The sequence below is a fragment of the Lontra canadensis genome, unplaced genomic scaffold (assembly GCF_010015895.1).
Source record: "Lontra canadensis isolate GAN:19392208 unplaced genomic scaffold, GSC_riverotter_1.0 scaffold24, whole genome shotgun sequence".
Taxonomy (NCBI): Eukaryota; Metazoa; Chordata; class Mammalia; order Carnivora; family Mustelidae; genus Lontra; species Lontra canadensis.
Window position 1 is genome coordinate 3,518,533 of NW_022631018.1, and position 21,923 is coordinate 3,540,455.

The 21,923-nt window shown below is 35.3% G+C and overlaps 1 protein-coding gene across 9 annotated transcripts in view; it reads left to right on the top strand.

Moving 5' to 3' along the window:
* EDEM3 (ER degradation enhancing alpha-mannosidase like protein 3) overlaps nucleotides 1–21,923 on the top strand; it is a 70,933-nt gene that overhangs the window by 26,655 nt on the left and 22,355 nt on the right. For all 9 annotated transcript variants that reach the window (XM_032862649.1, XM_032862642.1, XM_032862641.1 and 6 more), the window contains exons 7-14: nucleotides 5,243–5,377; nucleotides 7,665–7,770; nucleotides 12,932–13,029; nucleotides 14,634–14,759; nucleotides 14,983–15,066; nucleotides 16,738–16,821; nucleotides 17,343–17,467; nucleotides 21,573–21,738. In XM_032862649.1, coding sequence (XP_032718540.1) covers nucleotides 5,243–5,377; nucleotides 7,665–7,770; nucleotides 12,932–13,029; nucleotides 14,634–14,759; nucleotides 14,983–15,066; nucleotides 16,738–16,821; nucleotides 17,343–17,467; nucleotides 21,573–21,738 — 924 coding nt within the window. The remainder of the gene's footprint in view (nucleotides 1–5,242; nucleotides 5,378–7,664; nucleotides 7,771–12,931; nucleotides 13,030–14,633; nucleotides 14,760–14,982; nucleotides 15,067–16,737; nucleotides 16,822–17,342; nucleotides 17,468–21,572; nucleotides 21,739–21,923) is intronic.

The following is a 21,923-nucleotide window of genomic DNA, read 5'->3' on the forward strand; positions in this document are numbered from 1 at the left end:
TACCTGGGATCTCTGTCTGTCAAATAAATAAATAAAATCTTAAAAAATAAATAAATAAAATTAAATTTAAAAAAAGAAGGGAATGAGGAAGTAGAGCAATGGAAAGGAGGGGGTTCAGAGACTCTGGAGGAACCACACAGTGGTAGCCTTATTTTGATGAGATTTAGGTACTTAAGAAAACACCTAAGACAAAAAAGGAGGTGTTTTAGAAAACTATTGGAGAATTAGATGCAAACAGACCCTTAAAGGGTGTAATGTGAGAGAATAGAGGGGAGGGAAGGGTTCAAACTAGGTGAAAACACAGGAATCATTCATTTTGAGATTTTTTTTTTAAGATTTTATTTATTTATTTGACAGAGATCACAAGTAGGCAGAGAGGCAGGCAGAGTGAGAGGGGGGAAGCAGGCTTGCTGCTGAGCAGAGAGCCCGAAGTGGGGCTCGATCCCAGGACCCTGGGATCATGACCTGAGCTGAAGGCAGAGGCTTTAACCTAGGCACCCAGTAAGATTAATTTTTTAAGTTTCTAAAGAATAAGCCAGAGGGAAAAGAGTAAGATAGGAGTACGATAGGTATTTACAGTAGTTTAGGAATTATACACAACTTAGTAATGGCTGAGGTGTCTAACTTGGACAAGAGGGAGAGACCAATAGCATTAATAAATAAGTCAGGGGGGCCTGGGTGGCTTGGTTAATTAAGCAGCTGCTTTTGGCTAAGGTCATGATCCCGAAATCCTGGAGTCCAGGGATGAAGCCCTGCTCCCTGCTCAGCGGGGAGTCTGCTTCTTCCTCTGCCCCTCACCCTGCTCATGCTCTCTATCTCTCTTGCTGTCTCTCTCAAATAAATAAATAAAATTTAAAAAAATAATAAAGAAATAAACCAGCATATAAAGTTCTTTTCATATTCAATGGCTTTTTCCCCTTTGCTTTAAATATAACATTTTCTCTGGGGGAAAACAAAACTCCCTCAATTGACTCTGCAGCCAGCTTTCTTGTACTACCAACCCAGAATCTCAAAATGGGGGCGTCTGGGTGGCTCAGTGGGTTGGGCCTCTGCCTTCAGCCCGGGTGATGATCTCAGAGTCCTGGGATGAAGCCCCGCATCGGGCTCTCTGCTCATCGGGGAGCCTGCTTCCCCCTCTCTCTGTCTGCTGCTCTGCCTACTTGTGATTGTACAGAGTATCTTTTTTTTTTTTTTAAGATTTTATTTATTTATTTGACAGAGATCACAAGTAGGCAGAGAGGCAGGCAGAGAGAGAGGAAGGGAAGCAGGTACTCCCTGCTGAGCAGAGAGCCTGATGCGGGGCTCAATCCCAGGACCCCGGGATCATGACCTGAGCCAAAGGCAGAGGCTTTAACCCCCTGAGCCACCCAGGTGCCCCTGTACAGAGTATCTTTTAACTTTCAGAATTTATTATGGTTTGGCAATAGACTTTCTGCCGTGCTCTCAGAACCTCACATCCCAATACAATGAGTGTTCCATTTCAGCCAGAAGAATCTAATAGTGTCCCCCCCCCACAAACACCTAAGGTCATCTTTTCCTTTGTTTTTTTCTATTTCCATGCTGTTAGGCCTTTCATCTCTCTTACCTGGAATAACTTTTTTCTCTCCCAATATAAATCAAGTAAGACTCACTTTCACCATCAAGAAACCTTTGACTAGAGAGCATAATGTAGAGCAGTGCTTTTCAAACTGGAGGCATAATGCTTTACCCACCAATTTAATGGATCGTGACCAACACTTCTTTTGTTTGTTTAGAGAAACAGACTATTAAATCTCTTATCTAAATTTCTCACTTTTGATATTTTGAATAGCTCTTCTGCAAACATCTTTGTACAGATCTCTTTACTTCTTCCATAGGGTAAGTTACTAGGAGAGGAAATAGTAAGTCCCAGAAATAGGGAATTTTTTTTTTTAAGATTTATTTATTTATTTGACAGAGCGAGAGAGATCACAAGTAGGCAGAGAGGCAGGAAGAGAGAGAGGGGGAAGCAGGCTCCCCGCTGAGCAGAGCCCGACACGGGGCTCGATCCCAGGACTCCGAGATCACGACCTGAGCTGAAGGCAGAGGTTTAACATGCTGAGCCACCCAGGCGCCCCAAATAGGGAATGTTTTTTAAGGCTTTGGGTACTTATTGCCCAGTTGTTCTGCAGGAGGGTTCCACTTTTATAGTTACTCAGTGTTTTATAAAAGTGTATGTGTCGTTGTACTGTTGCCAACAGTGTGTATTGTTATTATTTTCCCAATTGGATGAGAAAAAATGCAGTCTTGTTTTAATTGGAATTTCTTTGCTTTTTGGTGTGGTTAAACTTGTTTGTTGATCTTTTTATTTTCTTAGCATATTAAAATTAAAAACAAAGTTATTTCAAATAACCCAGGTGTTTTTTTAATTGAATTTACCTTTTTTTTTTTTTTCTCTGAGCCACCCAGGCGCCCCCCACCCTTGAATTTACTTTTAGTAAATACTTTTAGTTTTTGTTATAATTGGAGGTGCCACATTTGGGGGAATCTAGCATTTCTTCACTTTTGTCATAACACGAGAAATAGAGGAGGAATTAAAACAATAGCTACTAAGAGTATTAGAGTAAAATAAAGAAAATGTATTGTTTTCTTATTCTCTGAAGTGTCAAGAAAATTATAAAAAATGCTTTTTAGAAAAGGACTGCTGATAGAAACTGTCTTCCTTGCCTTCTTCAGACTTATGAGCTTTTACTCATGAAAATGTGTACAGTGTTTCTTAGGTATGCATACATAATTAAGAGTATAGCATTATTGCTTTTAACTCAAGAATTTGCTGGACAGAAATTATATTTTAGTGGTTTATGGCCATTTGTTACATCTACCTATAAACCCTAGAGGCAGTCCACACTTTGTGATGCCATTTCCTCAAAGTTAATTAAAAGCATTTTGCCAGTTTTTCATTTAAGACCTCATTTCTAGGGGCACCTGGGTGGCTCAGTGGGTTAAAGCCTCTGCCTTTGGCTCAGGTCATGATCCCAGGGTCCTGGGATCGAGCCCCACATCGGGCTCTCTGCTAGGCAGGGAGCCTGCTTCCCTTCCTCTCTCTCTGCCTCTCTCTCTCTGCCTACTTGTGATCTCTCTCTCTCTCTGTCAAATAAATAAATAAATAAAAATTTAAAAAAAACCACCTCATTTCTAAGGTCAGGTAGATGATTATATTCATAAAACATAGGGTTAATGGCAGTTCCATTTTGATTTTGTACATACTTTAGGGGTCTTTAGGGTATAGCAAATATATAACCTAGATAAATTTAGTGTAGGTAATTTAAACTTCTACCTTTCAATAAAAAAAATGTTCCTTTCAAGGACTACTTTGTGATTCCCAGGAACATAGGACGAGGAGGGAGAAAGCAGCTTCCAAATTTCCTTCTAAGTAAAAAACCTTTATTATACTTTTAACCCTTTTTGTCTGAAGCCTTTCAAGTAAAGGGCAATAACCTCCTTGTTTCTAACTTGTACATGACTAAACAGATGCTCCTACCAGTGCCCTCTCTACACTGGTCTTCTGAGATCTAGTCAGGAGGACTGCAGCTTATCTCAACAGCCTCTAGAGCAAAACTCAACCGAGAGGATTAACATAAGCAAAAAACATAAGCACTCAACCCTTTTTCCTTGTCTTATAAAAACCATGATGCCCTCTGGAGGTTTTGCATTTGGAAGTTGTTTAATAATGCGGATCTTCAGCATAGGAGATGGAAATGATATGATACTATAGATAGTTGTATTAAGAAATAAACCTTTTATATCATTAGTACCGACCATCTTGGGATAGTAATGACTATAATGCAGTATACAACCATCTTAAATATTTTTGATGTACAGAACTTCAGTGTGTCAAAGTATTTCCTTTTTTGTGTTAAGAGATACTAAAAATGGAATATAAATGTTTTCTGTCTTGCCTTTGCTTGCTTATGACCACTTCCCTGGACTTTGCCATTGTTAGCTCTCAGCTACTCCTAATCCAGTGATATTTTATCAAATATCTGTGATATTTCTTCTGAGTTTTAGATCTTAGCATTTGTTGTTAGTTCCATTTGTACGGCATTTATATGCCTCAAGTGACATTTTGGAAAGTGAGGTGAACGGCCAGTGCAACAATCCACTCCTCATGTCTCACCTACATTTCACTTTTGTTATTTGTCTATTGGTGGTGAGTGGATATTATCCCTGTCTCCTTGCTTCCTAGAGTGTCAGTTGGACGCTGTTAAGGTAATAGGCTTACCCAGCAGTTGATTTCTGCAGATAAGTTGAAATATGAATTTATTTGAACTTCTCCTAACAGAGTCTGTATTTGTATTTGATGTTTTTGTTTATTGTTATATGAAATCCTTGGTGTATGCTTGCTCTTTTTTATATTTATTTAGACTGCAGAAAACCATTCGAGTTTTAATCAGTTTCTGGTCAGTTTGTTTCTGGTTAATCTAGGTTTATAATGTAATTTGGCTGTCTTTGAATTATTAAGAAAATATTCCTTCGAAAAAATTTTCTTTGTGTTGCTTGATAGCCTGTCAGCAAGGCAATATACTCTACATTTTAAAACTTTTAAAAGCTGTAAACAAAATTTTAATCTCCTTTTGAATACATACCATAACTTAATCAGGTTTTTTTTTTTTTTTTTTTTTTTTTTTTTGGCTGTGAAGGATTAATATAGTATTTTTTTTTTATAAATTTTCAAATTAATTTCTTTTAGAGCTAGTCTAGTTTCATACTGTTCAGAGAATAAAATTGTTATAGAACTGGGTATTTTCCCTATGTAATTCTTTTTTTTTTTTTTAAGATTTTATTTATTTATTTGACAGATAGAGATCACAAGTAGGCAGAGAGGCAGGCAGAGAGAGAGAGAGAAGAGGAAGCAATCTCCCTGCTGAGGAGAGAGCCCGATGTGGGGCTCGATCCCAGGACACTGGGATCATGACCCGAGCCGAAGACAGAGGCTTTAACCCACTGAGCCACCCAGGCGCCCCCCTATGTAATTCTTATATGGGTACTGAATTTTGGTCTCATTAAGGAAGGAAATCAATGAAAACTTTCTTACCCCATGAATATTATATATGTAGAATATTCTTCTCTAGATGTTAAATTGGAAAGTCACAAAGATCATCAAATTTCAGTGTTGAGATATTTTATGATGATTTGATGAAGAATCTTGATTGAAAAGTAATCTCTTATCCAGAAGCCATTTTCTGTTCATAGTTGCTAATGATAATCTTCTGGTTTTATTTAGATTAATTTAAAGTTTGGTATCAGAAAACCAGAAGCTCGGACTGGAACTGAGACAGATACCTGTACAGCTTGTGCAGGTACCTTGATCCTTGAGTTTGCGGCTTTAAGTCGATTCACAGGAGCAACAATATTTGAGGTTTGCTTTTCATAGTCTTTGATCTCTTGGGTATTGGGTGTAACTAACTTTATATCTTTTTTTTCATTGTTCAAGTATGAGGATTATTAGTTGGAGGATTGCTATCATTTTAGTGCACTTTTGTTTAGATTCCATTATACGGTTTTTGTCAAAAACCTAGAAGTCATTGTGAGGTAGATATATATTAATACAACTGCATTTTTCACAAACTATAAATGTTTAGGTTTATTCTTAGGAGATTTCTAGTCATATTATATGAATTTGATATCACAGGTGTCTTACATGGAAAACTATTTGTTATACTTCTAGATGGTCTGTTGCATTTCTGAGAACCTCGCTGAAACAGTGTAAATTTTTGCACTTGTCTTGATAGTCATATCTGTAAGTTTGTTTACCCCCAAGGTTAATGTTATTTTTTATCCAAAAGACTTAATATTCCCCAAGTAATTTGTTGTAGCTATGTCTCACACTTTAATTTTATCTATATGTTTAAGCATGTTATTGTGTGGAGTAGTATCACAAAACACCCTCTTTTTAAAAATATGACTTGGGAAATTTTTTTAAAATTCAGCAAATGACACACATAAAGCAAGCAAAACAAGGGAATATATATTAGCATTAGAGACATTGGATCTGAGTGTAAGTAAAACAAGTCAAGTGGTCTTTGTGTATCTGTATGTTCAGAGTGTCAAGGACAGATTTATCACGTTTGGTTTGATTTTATTCTGTACTTTGCTGATGTATTTTCCTTTCATTGAAAAGTATAGTCACTTTTGCACAGTCTAATTTGAACTACAAACTCTGAGATACTGATGCATTTATAGGTTAGGAAAGTGAGACTCAAAGAGTTTAAGATGCACAGCTATGGATGAATGAGTAGAATTGAAATTAGAATCCAAGCCTTTCTAAATTCAAAGCCCATACTCTTTCCACTGGTCTATTTTGTACTTATGAATAAAGCTATTTGGAAATTATGATGTTTTTAACTTCATGAATATACAGTAATTTATTTTAAGAGAAGCGACATGATGCAGTTGACAGCATCGATCGAATACAGGGTTGGCAAACAACAGCCGCGGGGCCATAGTCAATGCCTATTTTTGTGAATAAAGTTTTATTGAAACACATCCGTGCTTATTTATTTATTTGTATCTATGACTGCATCTGTGCTAAAGTGACAAGAGTTGAGTAATTGTGACAGTGACTATATGGATTCATAATGCCTGAAATACTATCTGGCAAAATGACTTTTGGTCTAACATATAAAGAGCTCTGAATTCTCATATCGTTCTGTAATTCAGTTTTAAACTTCGGTTAAGTCTTTGATTTCACTGGGCCTGTTTTCTTAGCTGTAAGATAGGAACAGGGAAATATAATCTTTATGAAACTTTCTGGCTCTGAAATTAATAGCATTTAATTAAAGCCATAATCTGCTTTGTTTAAAAAAATCAGCATAAATTAATTGACTTAAGAGCAAAGACTATTATTTTATACTCTGTTCTTAAATCTGCAAAGTAGCAAATTGGTTTAATGATTTTTTTTTTCTTTTGTAGAAGTGCTTCTCTGTAGACGTACTTCTCCAGTGCTAAGTAGATTCACGTTCTGAAATTAAGTTTAACTTAGAAACTCTGCTGTACATGTCTTACGCTTTTATGTTTTATAACCACTTTTTATCCAGAGCTAAGAATTTGATCAGAAACTATTTTAATTTAGTGGCCAATGGATAAAAATAAGTGAAAAAGAGAAATGGTGTCATAAGGTTATGTTTGGTATTGTCAAATGAATACTAGTGAATTTATTTACTCTTCACTAACAAACTTGTATGCTGTGTAAAAAGTGGGTTCTTGAAATGCCTGTTTGTGTTTCAGAGATGACATACCAACTTTGGAATTCTCTAAGTAAGAGTCTGTGAGGAGATTTTCACTTTGTATTTAAGTGATAGAAATTATTTTAAGAAGTGCATTTAATTATGGCCGCAATTAATATAATTTTCTAATACATGTATATGAATGTGAACTTGTACTACTAATATAGACGAACATGAAGGTCTCAAACTGAGATCACTGCCACTAAATAGTATTTTTAGACTTATTCTTTTTAACTAGGCTTGATTGGCTGAAAAAGAGCCAAGATTTGACTTGTAAAGAAATTTAATGTATATTATAAATGATTATCATAGGAATTTTATGTAATCCTTAAAATATTCTATGAGCCTTTGACTTTTGTTTCCTGTTTGCCAGAGACATGCAGTTCTTCTAGTATCCTTTTTTCTTTTTTTTAATTATAGGAATACGCAAGAAAAGCTCTTGATTTTCTCTGGGAAAAAAGACAACGAAGTAGTAATTTAGTGGGTGTGACTATAAATATTCATACTGGAGATTGGGTAAGAAAAGGTATGTAAGTTGGGCACTTTCTTTTTTTTTTCATGTAAGTTGGGCTTTTTAAATCAAGCCTTCACATCCTCTGAATGGGGAAGAAATGATTTTCATTTGTTAAAATAATCTTTGGGACAGTATAAAGCATAGTTTTTCACCAGATTGCTGGAATTTTAATTTAACCTGATTTTCTTCTTTGGGACCCAAAAAAAGTACATTTATTCTAGATGGACTTACTGTTTTATTTCATACCTTAATTGATATAGCATTATAGATGTGATATGGATGAAATACTAAAACTAGTTTTCTTAAGAACTAAAGAATCAGAATACCTCAGTTGTCTCACATTAAGTAGAAATCTATATTTAATAATGTTATCACTAGATGTTATCACCAGAATTCTGGTTTCAGAATTTTACCGTTTCTTTTCTGTTTTTTAATCTGCTTGGAACTCAGGTACAAATTAATTAGGCAGAATTAATTTTAAATTAATCCTAATCCTTGTCCTAATCCTAATCCTAATCAAAGATGATGACACACTCATCATTGGTCTATGCATGGCCCATTTTACTTAATTCTTTTTTTTTTTTTTTTTTAAGATTTTATTTGACAGACAGATCACAGGTAGGCAGAGAGGCAGGCAGAGAGAGAGGGGGAGAAGCAGGCTCCCCGTTGAGCAGAGAGCTCAATGCAGGGCTCAATCGTAGGACCCTGAGATCATGACCTGTGCTGAAGGCAGAGGCTTAACCCACTGAGCCGCTCAGACACCCCTACTTAATCATTTCTGCCCAGGTGCCCCTATTTAATCATTTTTAATAATGTAATAAGGACCCACAAGTGGACCATTACTTGATGACAAACACTTGTGCATATGATCCTTGACTCCACTTTTGCAGTCCTATACCTCTGCCTTCTCTAACTGAAATAGCATTCTTATCTTCTACTGATCATTTGCTTTTAATAAAGTTTTATTGCATCAGTATGTATTCTTAAAAAGTATATTTTTTTGTTTTGTTTTAAACCTTATAAAATCATATCACATCATGCATTTGAGACCTTTTTCACATAATATATTGCTAATATTCGTGTATATTGTTGCATGAAGGTGTAGTTGGGTTTTTTTTTTTGACTGCTGTATAATATTTTATTGGATGAATCAATCACAATCTGGGCATTTAGATTGTTTCCTGGATTTTCTCTAATGAAAAGTAGTGCCATGAATATTTGTATATTTCTCCAAGAGTTTTTCTTGGTTATGTATGGAAGAGTAGAATTTTTCTATAGGTTTCCCTTTTTTTATTGATGTTTTTGTATTTTTTCCATTTTCTGTTCAGTTGTACTTTTAAAAAAATACTGTTGATACCTATATGATATTGATTTATATGATAACTATCCATTAAAATTTATTGACGTTTTCTTTTTGGCCTAGAACATGGCCAGGTTTTTTTGTTTTTTTTTCCTTTCCCCAGATTGAGAGAGAGAGAGAGAGAGAAAGGTTGCATGAATGGGGTAGGGGAGGGGCAAAAGGAGGGGAAAAGGGAGAGTGAGACTCTGGCAGACTTCCATGCTCATTGCGGGACCTAGTGCAGGGGCCGATCTCAGGACGTGACCTGAGCTAAAACCAGAGTTGGATGTGCCTAACCAACTGAGCTACCCAGGTGCCCCAAATATGGCTGTTTTTTTTTTTTTTTTTAAAGATTTTATTTATTTATTTGACAGAGAGAGATCACAAGTAGGCAGGGAGGCAGGCAGAGAGAGAGGGGGAAGCAGGCTCCCTGCTCAGCAGGGAGCCCAATGCGGGACTCGATCCCAGGACCCTGAGATCATGACTCGAGCCCAAGGCAGTGGCCCAACCCACTGAGCCACCCAGGCACCATGGCTGGTTTTTATGAACATTTTGCATGTACTTTAAAAAGTATGTATATTCTCATTCTTGGGTATAGATTTCTGTATATGTCAATTTGCTGATTTTCTGTTTGCTTGTCCTACCAAGAATTAAGAAAGGTAGATAAAATTTCTGACAGTGGTAGTGGACTTAATTAATATCTCCCTGTAGTTTTGTTTTGCTTTGTATATATTTTTGGGTGCAATAGTCTGTTTTATTAGGTGCATTCATTTAAAATACCTCTTTCTCCTTAGTTGAGAGAAATATTTTTGTGTCTTTTGTTTTAAACATACAAATGATTTAAAGTATTTCTTCATTATGTAGTGATCATCTCTAATAATGTTCTTTGTCTTACAGTCTATTTAATCTGATAGTAATACAGCTACATCAGCTTTATTTTGCTTAATTGCCTGATAAATTTTCTGTCCTTTTACTTTCAGTCTTTGCAGGTGCCCATGCTCTGAGTGTAACTCTTATGAAATTTACAGATTATTTTAAAAAGCCAATTTGTCAGTCTTTGTCTTTTAATTGGTGATTTCAGTCCATTTACATTTACTTCTATTTTTACTTCTTTTTTTTATGTTTTTCTATTTACTTCTATTTTTAATATATTTGGACTTATACTATCTTAATTGTAATTTCAGTGTGTTCCACCTTTCCTGTTTTCTCTTTAATCCTTTTGTTATTAAATGAAACCTATATTTACCTCCTAGTAAGACATGAACTTTAGCATCTTCTACCTCTTGTCACCCCAACCTCCACCCCTCGTTTTGTTAATATTATGTAGTTATTTAGTTCTTATTCACTGTGAATTTGTTCTTTTTCCTTTTTGGTCTTAGCACAGCCCTCTTTTCCTTTCTTTAAAGGTAACAAACCAAACTGTCAAGGTATTTGGTCACTTGTACCTTGTGTATTTATTGCTAACAACATCTGGTAGATTTGTCTCCCTTCTTACTTATTTATCCCTGTTTTCAGTAGCTTTTAATAGTTTCTGAGGCCTTTTATGCCTAACAACTTTATTTTGCTTTCATATTTGAGTGTTCATTTGGATATATATAATTTTCTATTTAATTTCTTTTCCTTCAAGTCTTTGAAAATACAATTCTGTTGTCTTCATACATCATATTAAAAAATGAGAAATATTCTGATTTTTATGCCCTTATGTGTGTGATCTAGTCTTCCTCTGTGGAAGACTAGGAATATTAAAAGCAAAGAGAAATTTCTAAAAATGTCTCTCTAATTTTAGGTATAGACTTTTCTTTAGCTCTCCTTTTGATAGTCTATGGGTCCTTTCTCCTTAAAATCTTTGTTTTTAATTGCTGAAAACTGGTCTTATTTTTAAAAAAAATTTTTTAAAGATTTTATTTATTTATTTGACAGAGATGACAAGCACGCCGAGAGGCAGGCAGAGAGAGAGGGGGGAAGCAGGCTCCCTGCTGAGGAGAGAGCCCCATGTGGGGCTCGATCCCAGGACCCTGGGATCATGACCTGAGCTGAAGGCAGAGGCTTTAACCCACTGAGCCACCCAGGCGCCCCTGGTCTTATTTTTTAGATATTCTTTTCATTTTTATTAATCTCTCTTTTTGCACTTCCTGTTATCTAAATCAATTCTGTTTCTCTGCTCCATATATCTTATCTTTATATATTTTTTTTTTCCTTCTGCCTTTCTTTCTTCTAGAAAATTGCCACATGTGATCTTCCAATTTGCTGATCTCTGCCTCAGCCTCATCCTTTCTGCTATATGTCCCATCTGCTTTATTGTTTTAACTGTTTCATTTTTTATTCTGTATATTTCTGCCTGGTTAAAACATTTTTCTTGTGTGGCACCTGGCTGGCTCAGTTGATAGAGCGTGAGTTCAATCCCCATGTAAGATGGAGAGCTTACTTGAAATTTTTTTTCTTATTATTTTATATTGTTAGTATCTTCCCTATCTTTAGTATGTCTACTAGGCTAATTTTAAAATTAAATAATTTAAAGTAAGTGTGCCTGTTTTATTATTTCTTCTTCTGATAAATTCTTATTCCAGCACCTTCTTTTTATTTTTAGAAAGTCATGCTGCTTAAATGTTTTTGGCATATAAGTTTATGTTCCTTTTTCACCTATTCTGTGAGAAGGTCAGATTCCAATCCCTGTCATCCCCAGTGATCTTAGGGATGAATTCTAAGAATTTTTTTTAAAAAATATCAATGCTTGGACCCCAGGAGAGTCTGATTTAATTGATGCTGCATGGTCCCTGGGTATAGGGATTTCTAAGATTGTAATTGTAGTTGTAATTTAAATTGTAAACTCACCAACCTCAGGAATTACTGGGAAAGGTAGGGGAAAGAATGTCTAAAATTAGTTCCCACCTCTTTTGTTCAATTCCTTATGCAGGGTTTCAGTGCTGTCCTGATTTTACTCCTGAGGAGACCTGGAGCACAGATCTGAGTTGTAGCAAGTGTAGGAGGAGGTGTGTCTTAAGATAGTGGTTTGGGAGAAGTAAGAGCAAAGCTCTAGCAGTTTCCCTCCTATTTGATTCTTTCTTAGTCATGTCGGGCTGCCTTCTGCTCCAGGCCAAAACCACCCTCTCCCCTACCTGCCCTGCCCATGCTGCCAGGCTTCTTACGGTTTCCTTTGGTCCTCAGTGATGATCTTGGAGGGAAGTTGCAGCAATTAAAATTGGACCCTCCAAACAGCAGCAGTCTTGATTTCATCTCTACTGTAACTTAAAGATTGATGTCTTACTGATTAAGGATCTAAATGTTTTTAAAAACGTCTAATGGTCCTCTCTAAGGTTTCCTTTTTGGAGTTTCTCACTGAGAAAATGAGCTTTAAAAAACTTCTTAGAACTATTATCTCCTGCTTTTAAATAAGACTTATGTAACGAGTTTTGCAAAGTAAGATTCTTTTTTTGTAAATATACAAACATCAGCAAGGAACCATTGTTATTCATCTAGTAGGGTTAATATTTCTATAAATGTTGAACTTTTACTTTAAACAGTTTCATGTTTAGACTGACATTTCATTCTATTTTTTTTTAATTTATTTATTTGATAGAGATCACAAGTAGGCAGAGAGGCAGGCAGAGAGAGAGGGGGAAGCAGGCTCCCCGCTGAGCAGAGAGCTTGACGCAGGGCTCGATCCCACGACTCTGAGATCATGACCCAAGCTGAAGGCAGAGGCTTAACCCACTGAGCCACCCAGGCGCCGCTGAGCTTTCATTCTTAATGTACTCCTACCCTCACTTATACTCTGTCAGGAGGTTTTAAGACTTGTTTAATAAAGAACCATGTTTATATGTATTTTTTTCATAGATAGTGGAGTTGGAGCAGGGATTGATTCATATTATGAATATCTATTGAAAGCCTATGTCTTGCTTGGAGATGACAGTTTTCTGGAAAGATTTAATACAGTAAGTTGATCTAATTTTATAGTAACTTTAGAGCCAATTTTATTTGAGTGCCAGATTTTGATAGAAACTGAACTGAGTGAAAGTTGGAGAAATAATCTTTTTTAAATGTGTATTGGTTTTTTTGTCAGTATTCCTTGATGATGTTGGACAAGGGCAGGACAAAGGCTACATACATTCCAAAAATTAGTTTACAAAGTAATTTTATTTTCATCTCTTTTCAGAAGTTTTTGAGTTCTGCCAGTAAGTCATAAAATAAGTAGATTTGAGTTTACCTAATCTTTTATACAAGGAAGTGAATTTATTGGAATAAATTACTAGTTATCTTTCTCCTTTGGACTCCAATTCTTGTTGAAATCTTGGAAATTTGGCCTAGTCCTTGATCACACCAAGCATGCAGGGCTTTGGAGATTTAGGGAAACTAGTGAGTATTCATTTCAAAAGCAGGTCAATAACTCTTTTTTAAGTCTGGGTCAGAACCACAGGCATATTTTTAGGGGAAAAGGGAAGGGATTACTGAACCTGATCGGTTTGCCTTTGTAACTGAAGCAAATTGAAATCAGTACAGTAAACTCATCAGCTATATCACTGTATTCTTTTCAACATCATTTACAATTTCTTTGTGCACCCATCAGTTCACCCACATTACTGTGAGACAGTATGGTATAGTGGCTAAAGTAGGGGAGTTTGTCCCGCTTGGGTTTAAATCCTGGTGTACCACTGGTTTTGTGACTTTGGGCAAGTAACTTTACACTATTTAATTCTGTTCCTTATCCACAAAATGGGAATATTAGTATTATCATAGAGTTATTGGAAGCATTAAATAAGCTAGTGCATGTGAAGTGTTAGAATAATGCCTTAGCATCTAGCAGATACTCAATAATACTTATTAAATAATAGATGAGCTAGGAAAAACCAGTAAGAGACCTAATAAGTTGCCAGTTGAATACTTAAAAAAAAAAACATGATCACATATTATTAGATTATAACAAGATTTTTTTGAGGTGAACCAGGACAGGTTTTTTTTAATTGGCTCATGGATTGACTAACAGCTCAACCTGTTTTTGTCAAATCTGAGAAATACCTAGAAGGTAAAAGAAGGGGAAAAAGAGTTTTTTTAAGAATATAAAAGATGTAGCAGACTGTAAGAGTGGTAACAGTAACTAGATGCATTAATTTAAGTAGTGGTGAGCTCCACCAGAGTATTACATTAGCTAAGAAGGGACCAAACTTCCTATACACAGGAGAAAAATGCAACTAATTCTGTAATACAGAAGCCTATAACTATATTTCAAGAGGACATAAGAGCATCCTTTGGCCACAGCCATGGGCCATTCCCACAAGACAGCAATAGGATCTCCCCTCAGAAGATTCTATATTAACTATAGTCTTTAATATTCTGCATCAGAATTAACACAGGGGAGTATATATACTATATTTTAGAAAGATTTCCATATAGAATAATTTAAATATTTACATAGTTAATAAGTAAATGTATTTATATATAAATTCAGGTTAACTTTCTTCACAGTGAGATTTAATTACTGTTTTTAGAATAATACATCTTTTTTCATCTACTTTCATGAACACATATTGTGATCTTCTAGCACTACGATGCCATAATGAGGTACATTAGCCAGCCACCTCTTCTGCTTGATGTACACATCCACAAGCCAATGCTGAATGCTCGAACTTGGATGGATGCTTTGCTTGCCTTTTTTCCAGGTTTGCAGGTAAAAAACAAACCAAAAAAAAAACAAACAAAAACCCCACACCAAAATACCTGTGCTTTTTAAGTATTAACATAGAATAATTAAATGCATATGTGATCTCTAAAATTGAGTTACCAAAATGGAGTTACATTTTAAAATTAATATACATTTTTCTGTTTATATAATGACTCTAAAGTCAACTCATATTTTGTTAGGTAATTTTGTTGTTATTATTGACTTCTAGGTCTTAAAGGGGGATATTAGACCTGCTATTGAAACTCATGAAATGTTATATCAGGTGATAAAAAAACATAATTTCCTACCAGAGGTAAGCACATCATCTTGGGAATTCTAATTTACATATATTATAAATTGCTAATTTAAAGATAGCAAATGTTATCTTCAGGATTAGTTTATTCTTTCCTATTTGTTTTTTTCCTGGTTAAATAGTTTATTTAATTAAGTAGTTTTTGGTTTATACAGTACTATGTATGTTTTTCCTTTTTCTCATGTATTAAGAGAAGTCTAATTTAAGGTAATGCTGACCTCTGTGTGAAAAGAAAACAACCCAAATTAGTATTTCTCAGCCTTTCCTAATCTATGCCATTACATACATATTTTCTCATTCTAACTTTTACATATACCCACCAACTAGAGAGATTTTTTTTTTTTAAGATTTTATTTATTTATTGGACAGACAGAGATCACAAGTAGGCAGAGAGGCAGGCAGAGAGAGAGAGAGGAGGAAGCATGCTCCCTGCCAAGCAGAGAGCCCAGTGCGGGGCTCCATCCTAGGACCCTGGGATCATGACCCGAGCCAAAGGCAGAGGCTTTAACCCACTGAGCCACCCAAGCGCCCCTAGAGAGACTTTTTTACTCTTTATTTTCTAAAGATTATTTGATGAAAATGATATGCATTGAACATATACTCTTGCTGATCACATAGACTGCCTAGTTTTTATATATTAGTAATAAATATTCTTGCTAGCTTGATAGGCCAAATCTTAATAGCACACATTTTGGCTTTCCAGAAATGTACCATTAAAAATTCCCAAATTCATGTATGTGTTCTGTCCCTGCTTATTCATTATACTCTGCGAGATACCTAAGCATTTCACCAATTTAGATTGCTTTTTTTTTTTTTTTAAAGATTTTATTTATATATTTGACAGACAGAGATCACAAATAGGCAGAGAGGGAAGCAGAGAGAGATGGGGGAAAACAGGTTCCCCGCCAAGCAGAGAGCCTGATGCGGGGCTCGATTCCAGGACCCTGGGATCATGACCTGAGCCAGAAGCAGAGGCTTTAACCCACTGAGCCACCCAGGTGCCGCTAGATTGCTTCCTTAAGTGTTTGTTTGAGAAAGTATAGTTTTATTAGACTACAGGTAAGTAGGACTGTGCATTGTAGAAAATTCATATTCACTGAGAATAAACCAAGGTTCAACTAAATACATCTTATCACAGATTAAGTTTTATTTGGTTCCCATAAAGGTTTTGGTTTTATTTTAATCTTTTTCTTAAAACCAGTTGGCTCTGTTAGTGAATAATTTCAAGTGAGACTAGTTTTATTTTTAAATAATGCCTTGTCTCACTCTGCAGAGGATTTGAGGTTGTTACAAAAGAAAGAATATACTCAAATGCTAAAATAGAAATAGAACAAGGGACTTAATAATTAAGAGGGAAAAATGGAGATAAGGAAAAAGAAGAAAACACAAAGACCCATTTAGTAGCATTACTGAGTTTCATAGTTTTCTCTAAGCTTCCTAATAGCCAAAATGATCATTTACAAAAATAATTACTTTAATTGCTAAAAATAGCACTAGCAAAAATGAATTATGATTTTAAACAATGAATATTTTCATTTTATTGATGAAAATTGTTACCAATATTTTAATTTTTTACTTTCTTATGGTCTAACTTATGTACTATATACTCTAGAACCGGTTGTTTATTTTTTAATCACATTTCTGTACCTATTTATATGTTGTTTTGTCTAGGCATTTACCACAGATTTCAGGGTACATTGGGCTCAACATCCTTTAAGACCAGAATTTGCAGAAAGTACCTACTTCTTGTATAAAGTAAGCTCTTTTACCTCTCTTTTTGCTGTTTAGTCCCCATTCTCTGTTGGATATCTCACTACCTTATAATAGTTATTGGGTTTTCAAAGTCCTTGCTTAATGTTACCATGATTGGATATGTTACGGTTTTCATTCATCTAGACCATAATTATTGAAAGATAGAAGAATTGACACCCAAGTTTTGTGTCTTTTCAAAATATTTACATAAACATTTCTAAAAAGAGAAATGTTATATTCTAGAGTTGCTTTCTAAAGCATGTCTCTTACCTTTTTGGGCTTTGAAAATTTTATCAAAAGGGCTGAGAGACGTAGTTGGACAGCTTTCCAGTTGTGTGTTTAAGATATTCCATAAAGCAGATCCCTGGCTTATTTTCAGAGCTAAGTTCTGTGTAACATGTACTCCAGTGTCTGATACAATGCCTAAGCACCTAGTAGGTACTCAATAAATCCCTGATAAATGAGTGGGTATATGGTAATATATAAGCTATATATATGTATACATATATTCTCCTTTTTAATAGGCTACAGGAGATCCTTACTACCTTGAAGTAGGGAAAACACTTATTGAAAATTTAAATAAATATGCTAGAGTGCCTTGCGGATTTGCTGCCATGAAGGATGTTCGTACTGGAAGTCATGAGGACAGGTAAAACATTCCTAACATCCCCTTTCCTCAGGGTAACTCTGAAACAACACAAAATACAACTCTTAGAATTCAGATACGCTTAATGCTTTTACAAAAGGTTCTTGAAGATGCAAAAGGTAGTTCATTGTGTTTATATTTTAAACTCTTGAATCGGCTTATTTAAAGTTTGTATTTTTATCATAGTGCCTGGCATATAGTAGGTGCTTAAATGATTTTTAAGTAGATGAATAAACAAATGTTAAATATCAGAACCTTGGTATTAGGAGTATTAGGAATGCGGGGAGGGGGTCCTGTGTTAATAGTTTTTATATTGTGCACAATGTTAGAAATTATCAAGATGATGATGAATGATCTGCATTATGATTTTTGCTGAGTCAAAAATTCCTCAAAGCATATCTTGGTTAATGTGTGTATTCTTTCTTATTCTGTTGCCGATTTGAAGGGCTGGGGAAGACCATTGTCAATTTCTCTTTCGTCGCATATTGGATAGATGTGGATGGCATGAAATACTCAAGCTGTAAAAAGCACACTTTGGTTAATGTGATATTCACTAACATTACAGTTATTCCAGGATTACTTATCTGGTTATTTTAACCATCCAGAACCTAGCAGCACATCTCTAATGAACACTAACGTTTGTTGATTTGGTTACCAAATGTTCATTCCACAGGTGTTTATGAAGTGTTTTATGTGCCAGAGTTATACTAGTTTCTGAGGATTTAAGATAGAAGACATGTCTTTTCCATCTTTGAATCACTGAGAATAGGCAGATAAAGAGATGCTAGCTACTACATTGTATGTGTGCCATGAAACGTATTAAAGATTGGGATATGACAGTCCCTGGAAGGTTTCTGGAGGCTTCTGTATCATCCTTCAAGATAAGGATGAGAAAACAGTAGTAAAAGGAATTTCAGGCAGAGGGGTAGAGGCAGGTGAGATACAGCCCTCATCATCTACTCAGAGCTGTCCTTAGTCCTTCACTCGAGAGTATTTAGATAATAGTTAATGAGGCTTGAGACCTACTTCCCTGATCGTAGCTGATGAGAAATGGATAGGTTTTTGGAAGTAGCCATGTAGATACCAATAAGAAATGAAAGCAGATAGGCTGTGTATTTATTTTTAATATTTATTTACTGCTGTCTACATTTTGGGCATTCTTCTGATTAAGCCCCTTCTTTGTTTAATTCCTTTGATCTTGACAACAACCCTCTGAAGTGTAATTTCTGTTATAATCTTCATTGTATAGGTGAAGAAGCCAAGGCACAGAAAGGTTGGGGAACTTACCGAAGGTCGCACAATTAGTAATTAGAATTCTTATCAAGGCAGATTGGCTCTTGAATGCAATGCTATTCTGGCAACTCATGCAAGGAACAAAATAATTAAGCACCTGCTGTATGCCAGGCACTGCACTTACGTGTGGGGATGGGAAGAGAAATTAGAACCCATTCCTGCCCTCCCTTGACTTGTAGTTAGTGAAGATAAGTATGTAAAGATACAATTAAAACCACGTGATTTATGCTATAGTAGAAAAAAAGAGTAACAGGTTGAGGAATTATAGAGCAAGGCATGATTTACTCTATGTAGAGAGTTCCAGTTTTGTAAATTTAGCAATCTCCTATTTTTCCCTATAAATATTCCTTGTATGACATTGTTTCTAGACCATTCACCGCTGCCTTTGTCCCAGTCTGATTATATTCCAGTATGTAGAGTGTATCTTAAAATGTCATGTCCAGAATTAGCCATCCTCAGGATGTGCCTGGCAAAACATCACTGTTCGAGAACAGTTGTGAGATTGCTAATTTTCCAAGCAGCTGATGGGCTTGCGCCCTCCATCCAGCTGAGGATAGCGGCTTCATCAACTCACTGTTCCTCATGGCAACATCGTATCTCTCCTGCATTTGGCCCAGCCAAAGGTCGAGAACTAGTAATCATCATTCTGTGTTACCAGATAAGCTTTAGATTTTTAGCAGCTTTATTATATTCAGCTCACAGTGAGCTTGTGGCCAGTTCACTTCAGTTACTTAACTGTGGCCTGACAAATGGGTATTCTCCAACCTGCTTTTAAGCAAGTGATTTTTTTTTTTTTTTTGGTGTAAACTTAGAACTTTATCCTTAGCTTAGCAAAATTTGATTTTGTTGGGTTGTGTGTGTGTGTGTGTGTGTGTGTTTAGACCTAAAAGAGAGTTTGAATCTCATCTCAGTCATCTAACATACTACCTAAATTACCTGTTTTCAGTGATCTGCGGTTTAGATAGGCATACCTTAAAAAGTTTCCATCTAAATTGTTGGGGAAGTATTCTGGTTTGGACCATGACTAGTATACCTTGTGGTGTAACATTTGAGGGCTTTCAGGTTGCAAGCTTTTTGCATCTGGTTCCTTATTCCCTTACAGATCTGTCAGTGCTGTCCCCTGGCTCACCAGCATACACACATAAAATTTTCAAAACGGGAATATCTGTATCTTCCTTAATGATCAGTGAAAGAATATAAATGGCAAAAAGAATATCAAAAATCTTTCCTAAGACACTTCCCTGCTTGCCCACCCTAAGATAATCACTGTTGGCAATTTGATAAACAGTCTTCCAGATAGTTTTATTACATATATGTTTGCATTCGTGTATATATTTATGGTTTTATAATACAAATCAGATTATATGATATGATACCCAGTTTGCTAGCCTTACCCAATTTGTACTGTAGTGATTTTACCGTTTCTCTATTCTAAGTGTTTGCTAACCATCTCTTTCATAGTAAGTTCTAGAATTCGCCCAAAAATCAACACCCTGCTCATCAGTCTACGGTTCTCAAGGTAGCATTTGCTCATGATAATAACTATCCCCCAGAGAAGGTTAAATTATCATAAGTATATTGCAGATTGACAGGAAGTGTTTTATCTATTCTGAAAAGATTAACATATAAAATGTTCAAAAAATTTTTGAAAGATTACAGGTGAGTTGTTCTAAAACAAACATCATTGTTGTATAGGAAAAATAATGATAGCTCTGTTTTTGAGCTCCTACATATGCCGGGTGCTGTGCTAAATAATAAATGTGTAGTATCTCATTTAGTCTTTACCCCAGTGTTAGACATAGACATGCATTATTATATACTTTCCAGAAAAATAAACTGAAGCTCACAGTCCTTCTATAATATCCTCATGATTCTACAGCTAGTCAGTGGAAAGTCTTCTCTTTCCAAAGCCCATTTCTTTACCTCTGTGTTCCATTGCCTCTCTAGTTCATTCTTTAGTAATACTGTTAAAACTTGCTTTTGATTTAGTAAATGTTTATTGAGTGCCTACTGTGTGCCAGGACTTGTGCTTGGCTGGAGGTGTGAAACTATGCTGTCTGTCCAGTAAATTACGAGTTATTACTGCCAAAACCTAGGATGCTTTGGGAGGTAGTAAATGTGATAAATTCTATCTTACTATAACTCTATCTAACAGCTATGCTCTTTTTCTGCCACTTTTAATTTTATTAAACATTTTAAATGTTAAAACATTATAACATTAAATAATTTATAAAGTCGCATATATTTTTATCCCCTTTGTTTCTTCTGTATTCCCTTTTTGACAAGTATTTAAATATTTACAAAGTTACAATTGTAGTCCCTGTGATTTATGCTGTACTTTTTTCATGTAATTTTTTGTAAGTGATTTCCTTTACCTTTAAAGCCTTCTTGCTTATCACTTAAATGGCTACATAATGAACTCCATCAAAATTGTTTTACTTTATCCAGCTTAATATTAATTGAATTCTTGTATGGCTCTCAGTGGTAAAGTTTATCTGCATTACCTCCCTGCTGTTGGTTCTCTGTAGAAGAAATGGAAAACTCTCCTTCATTGGAAGGCCAATGGGAAAAATTTTGTCTGTACTATTGACAAGATTTAGTGTACCTGTGTGGTAGGCAGCCCCTCTGGTGTTTTTCATTCCCTTGGAATATGCTTCGAGTCAAGACTGTTCCATTGGGGAACAGATAGATACAATAGTACTTTGGACTTCGGAATTGATATCGACTTGTTTATTGACCTTGACTCTGTCTGTTTCAGATAGTTGGCATTGGATATTTTTATGTTCTTAGATTTATTTGTGACTTTTTATCTCAGGATGGATTCTTTCTTCTTGGCTGAGATGTTTAAGTATCTTTACCTGTTATTTGCTGATAAAGAAGACATTATTTTTGATATAGAAGATTACATCTTTACAACAGAAGCTCATCTGTTACCTCTTTGGCTCTCTACTACAAATCAAAGTATCTCTAAGAAGAATACAGTAGGTTATGTTTTTTAATTAAATGTCTTATTTTCTTTTATGTGGTTATTTTTCCAAGTGAAAAATAATTCATGAATAGAATTCAATAAATATATGTATGGCAGGAGGAAAAGTACACTTGATACTTTATTTTGTTTTCTTACAGTTTTATCTTATATACACTTATTGTATTCTTGTTTTGTTTT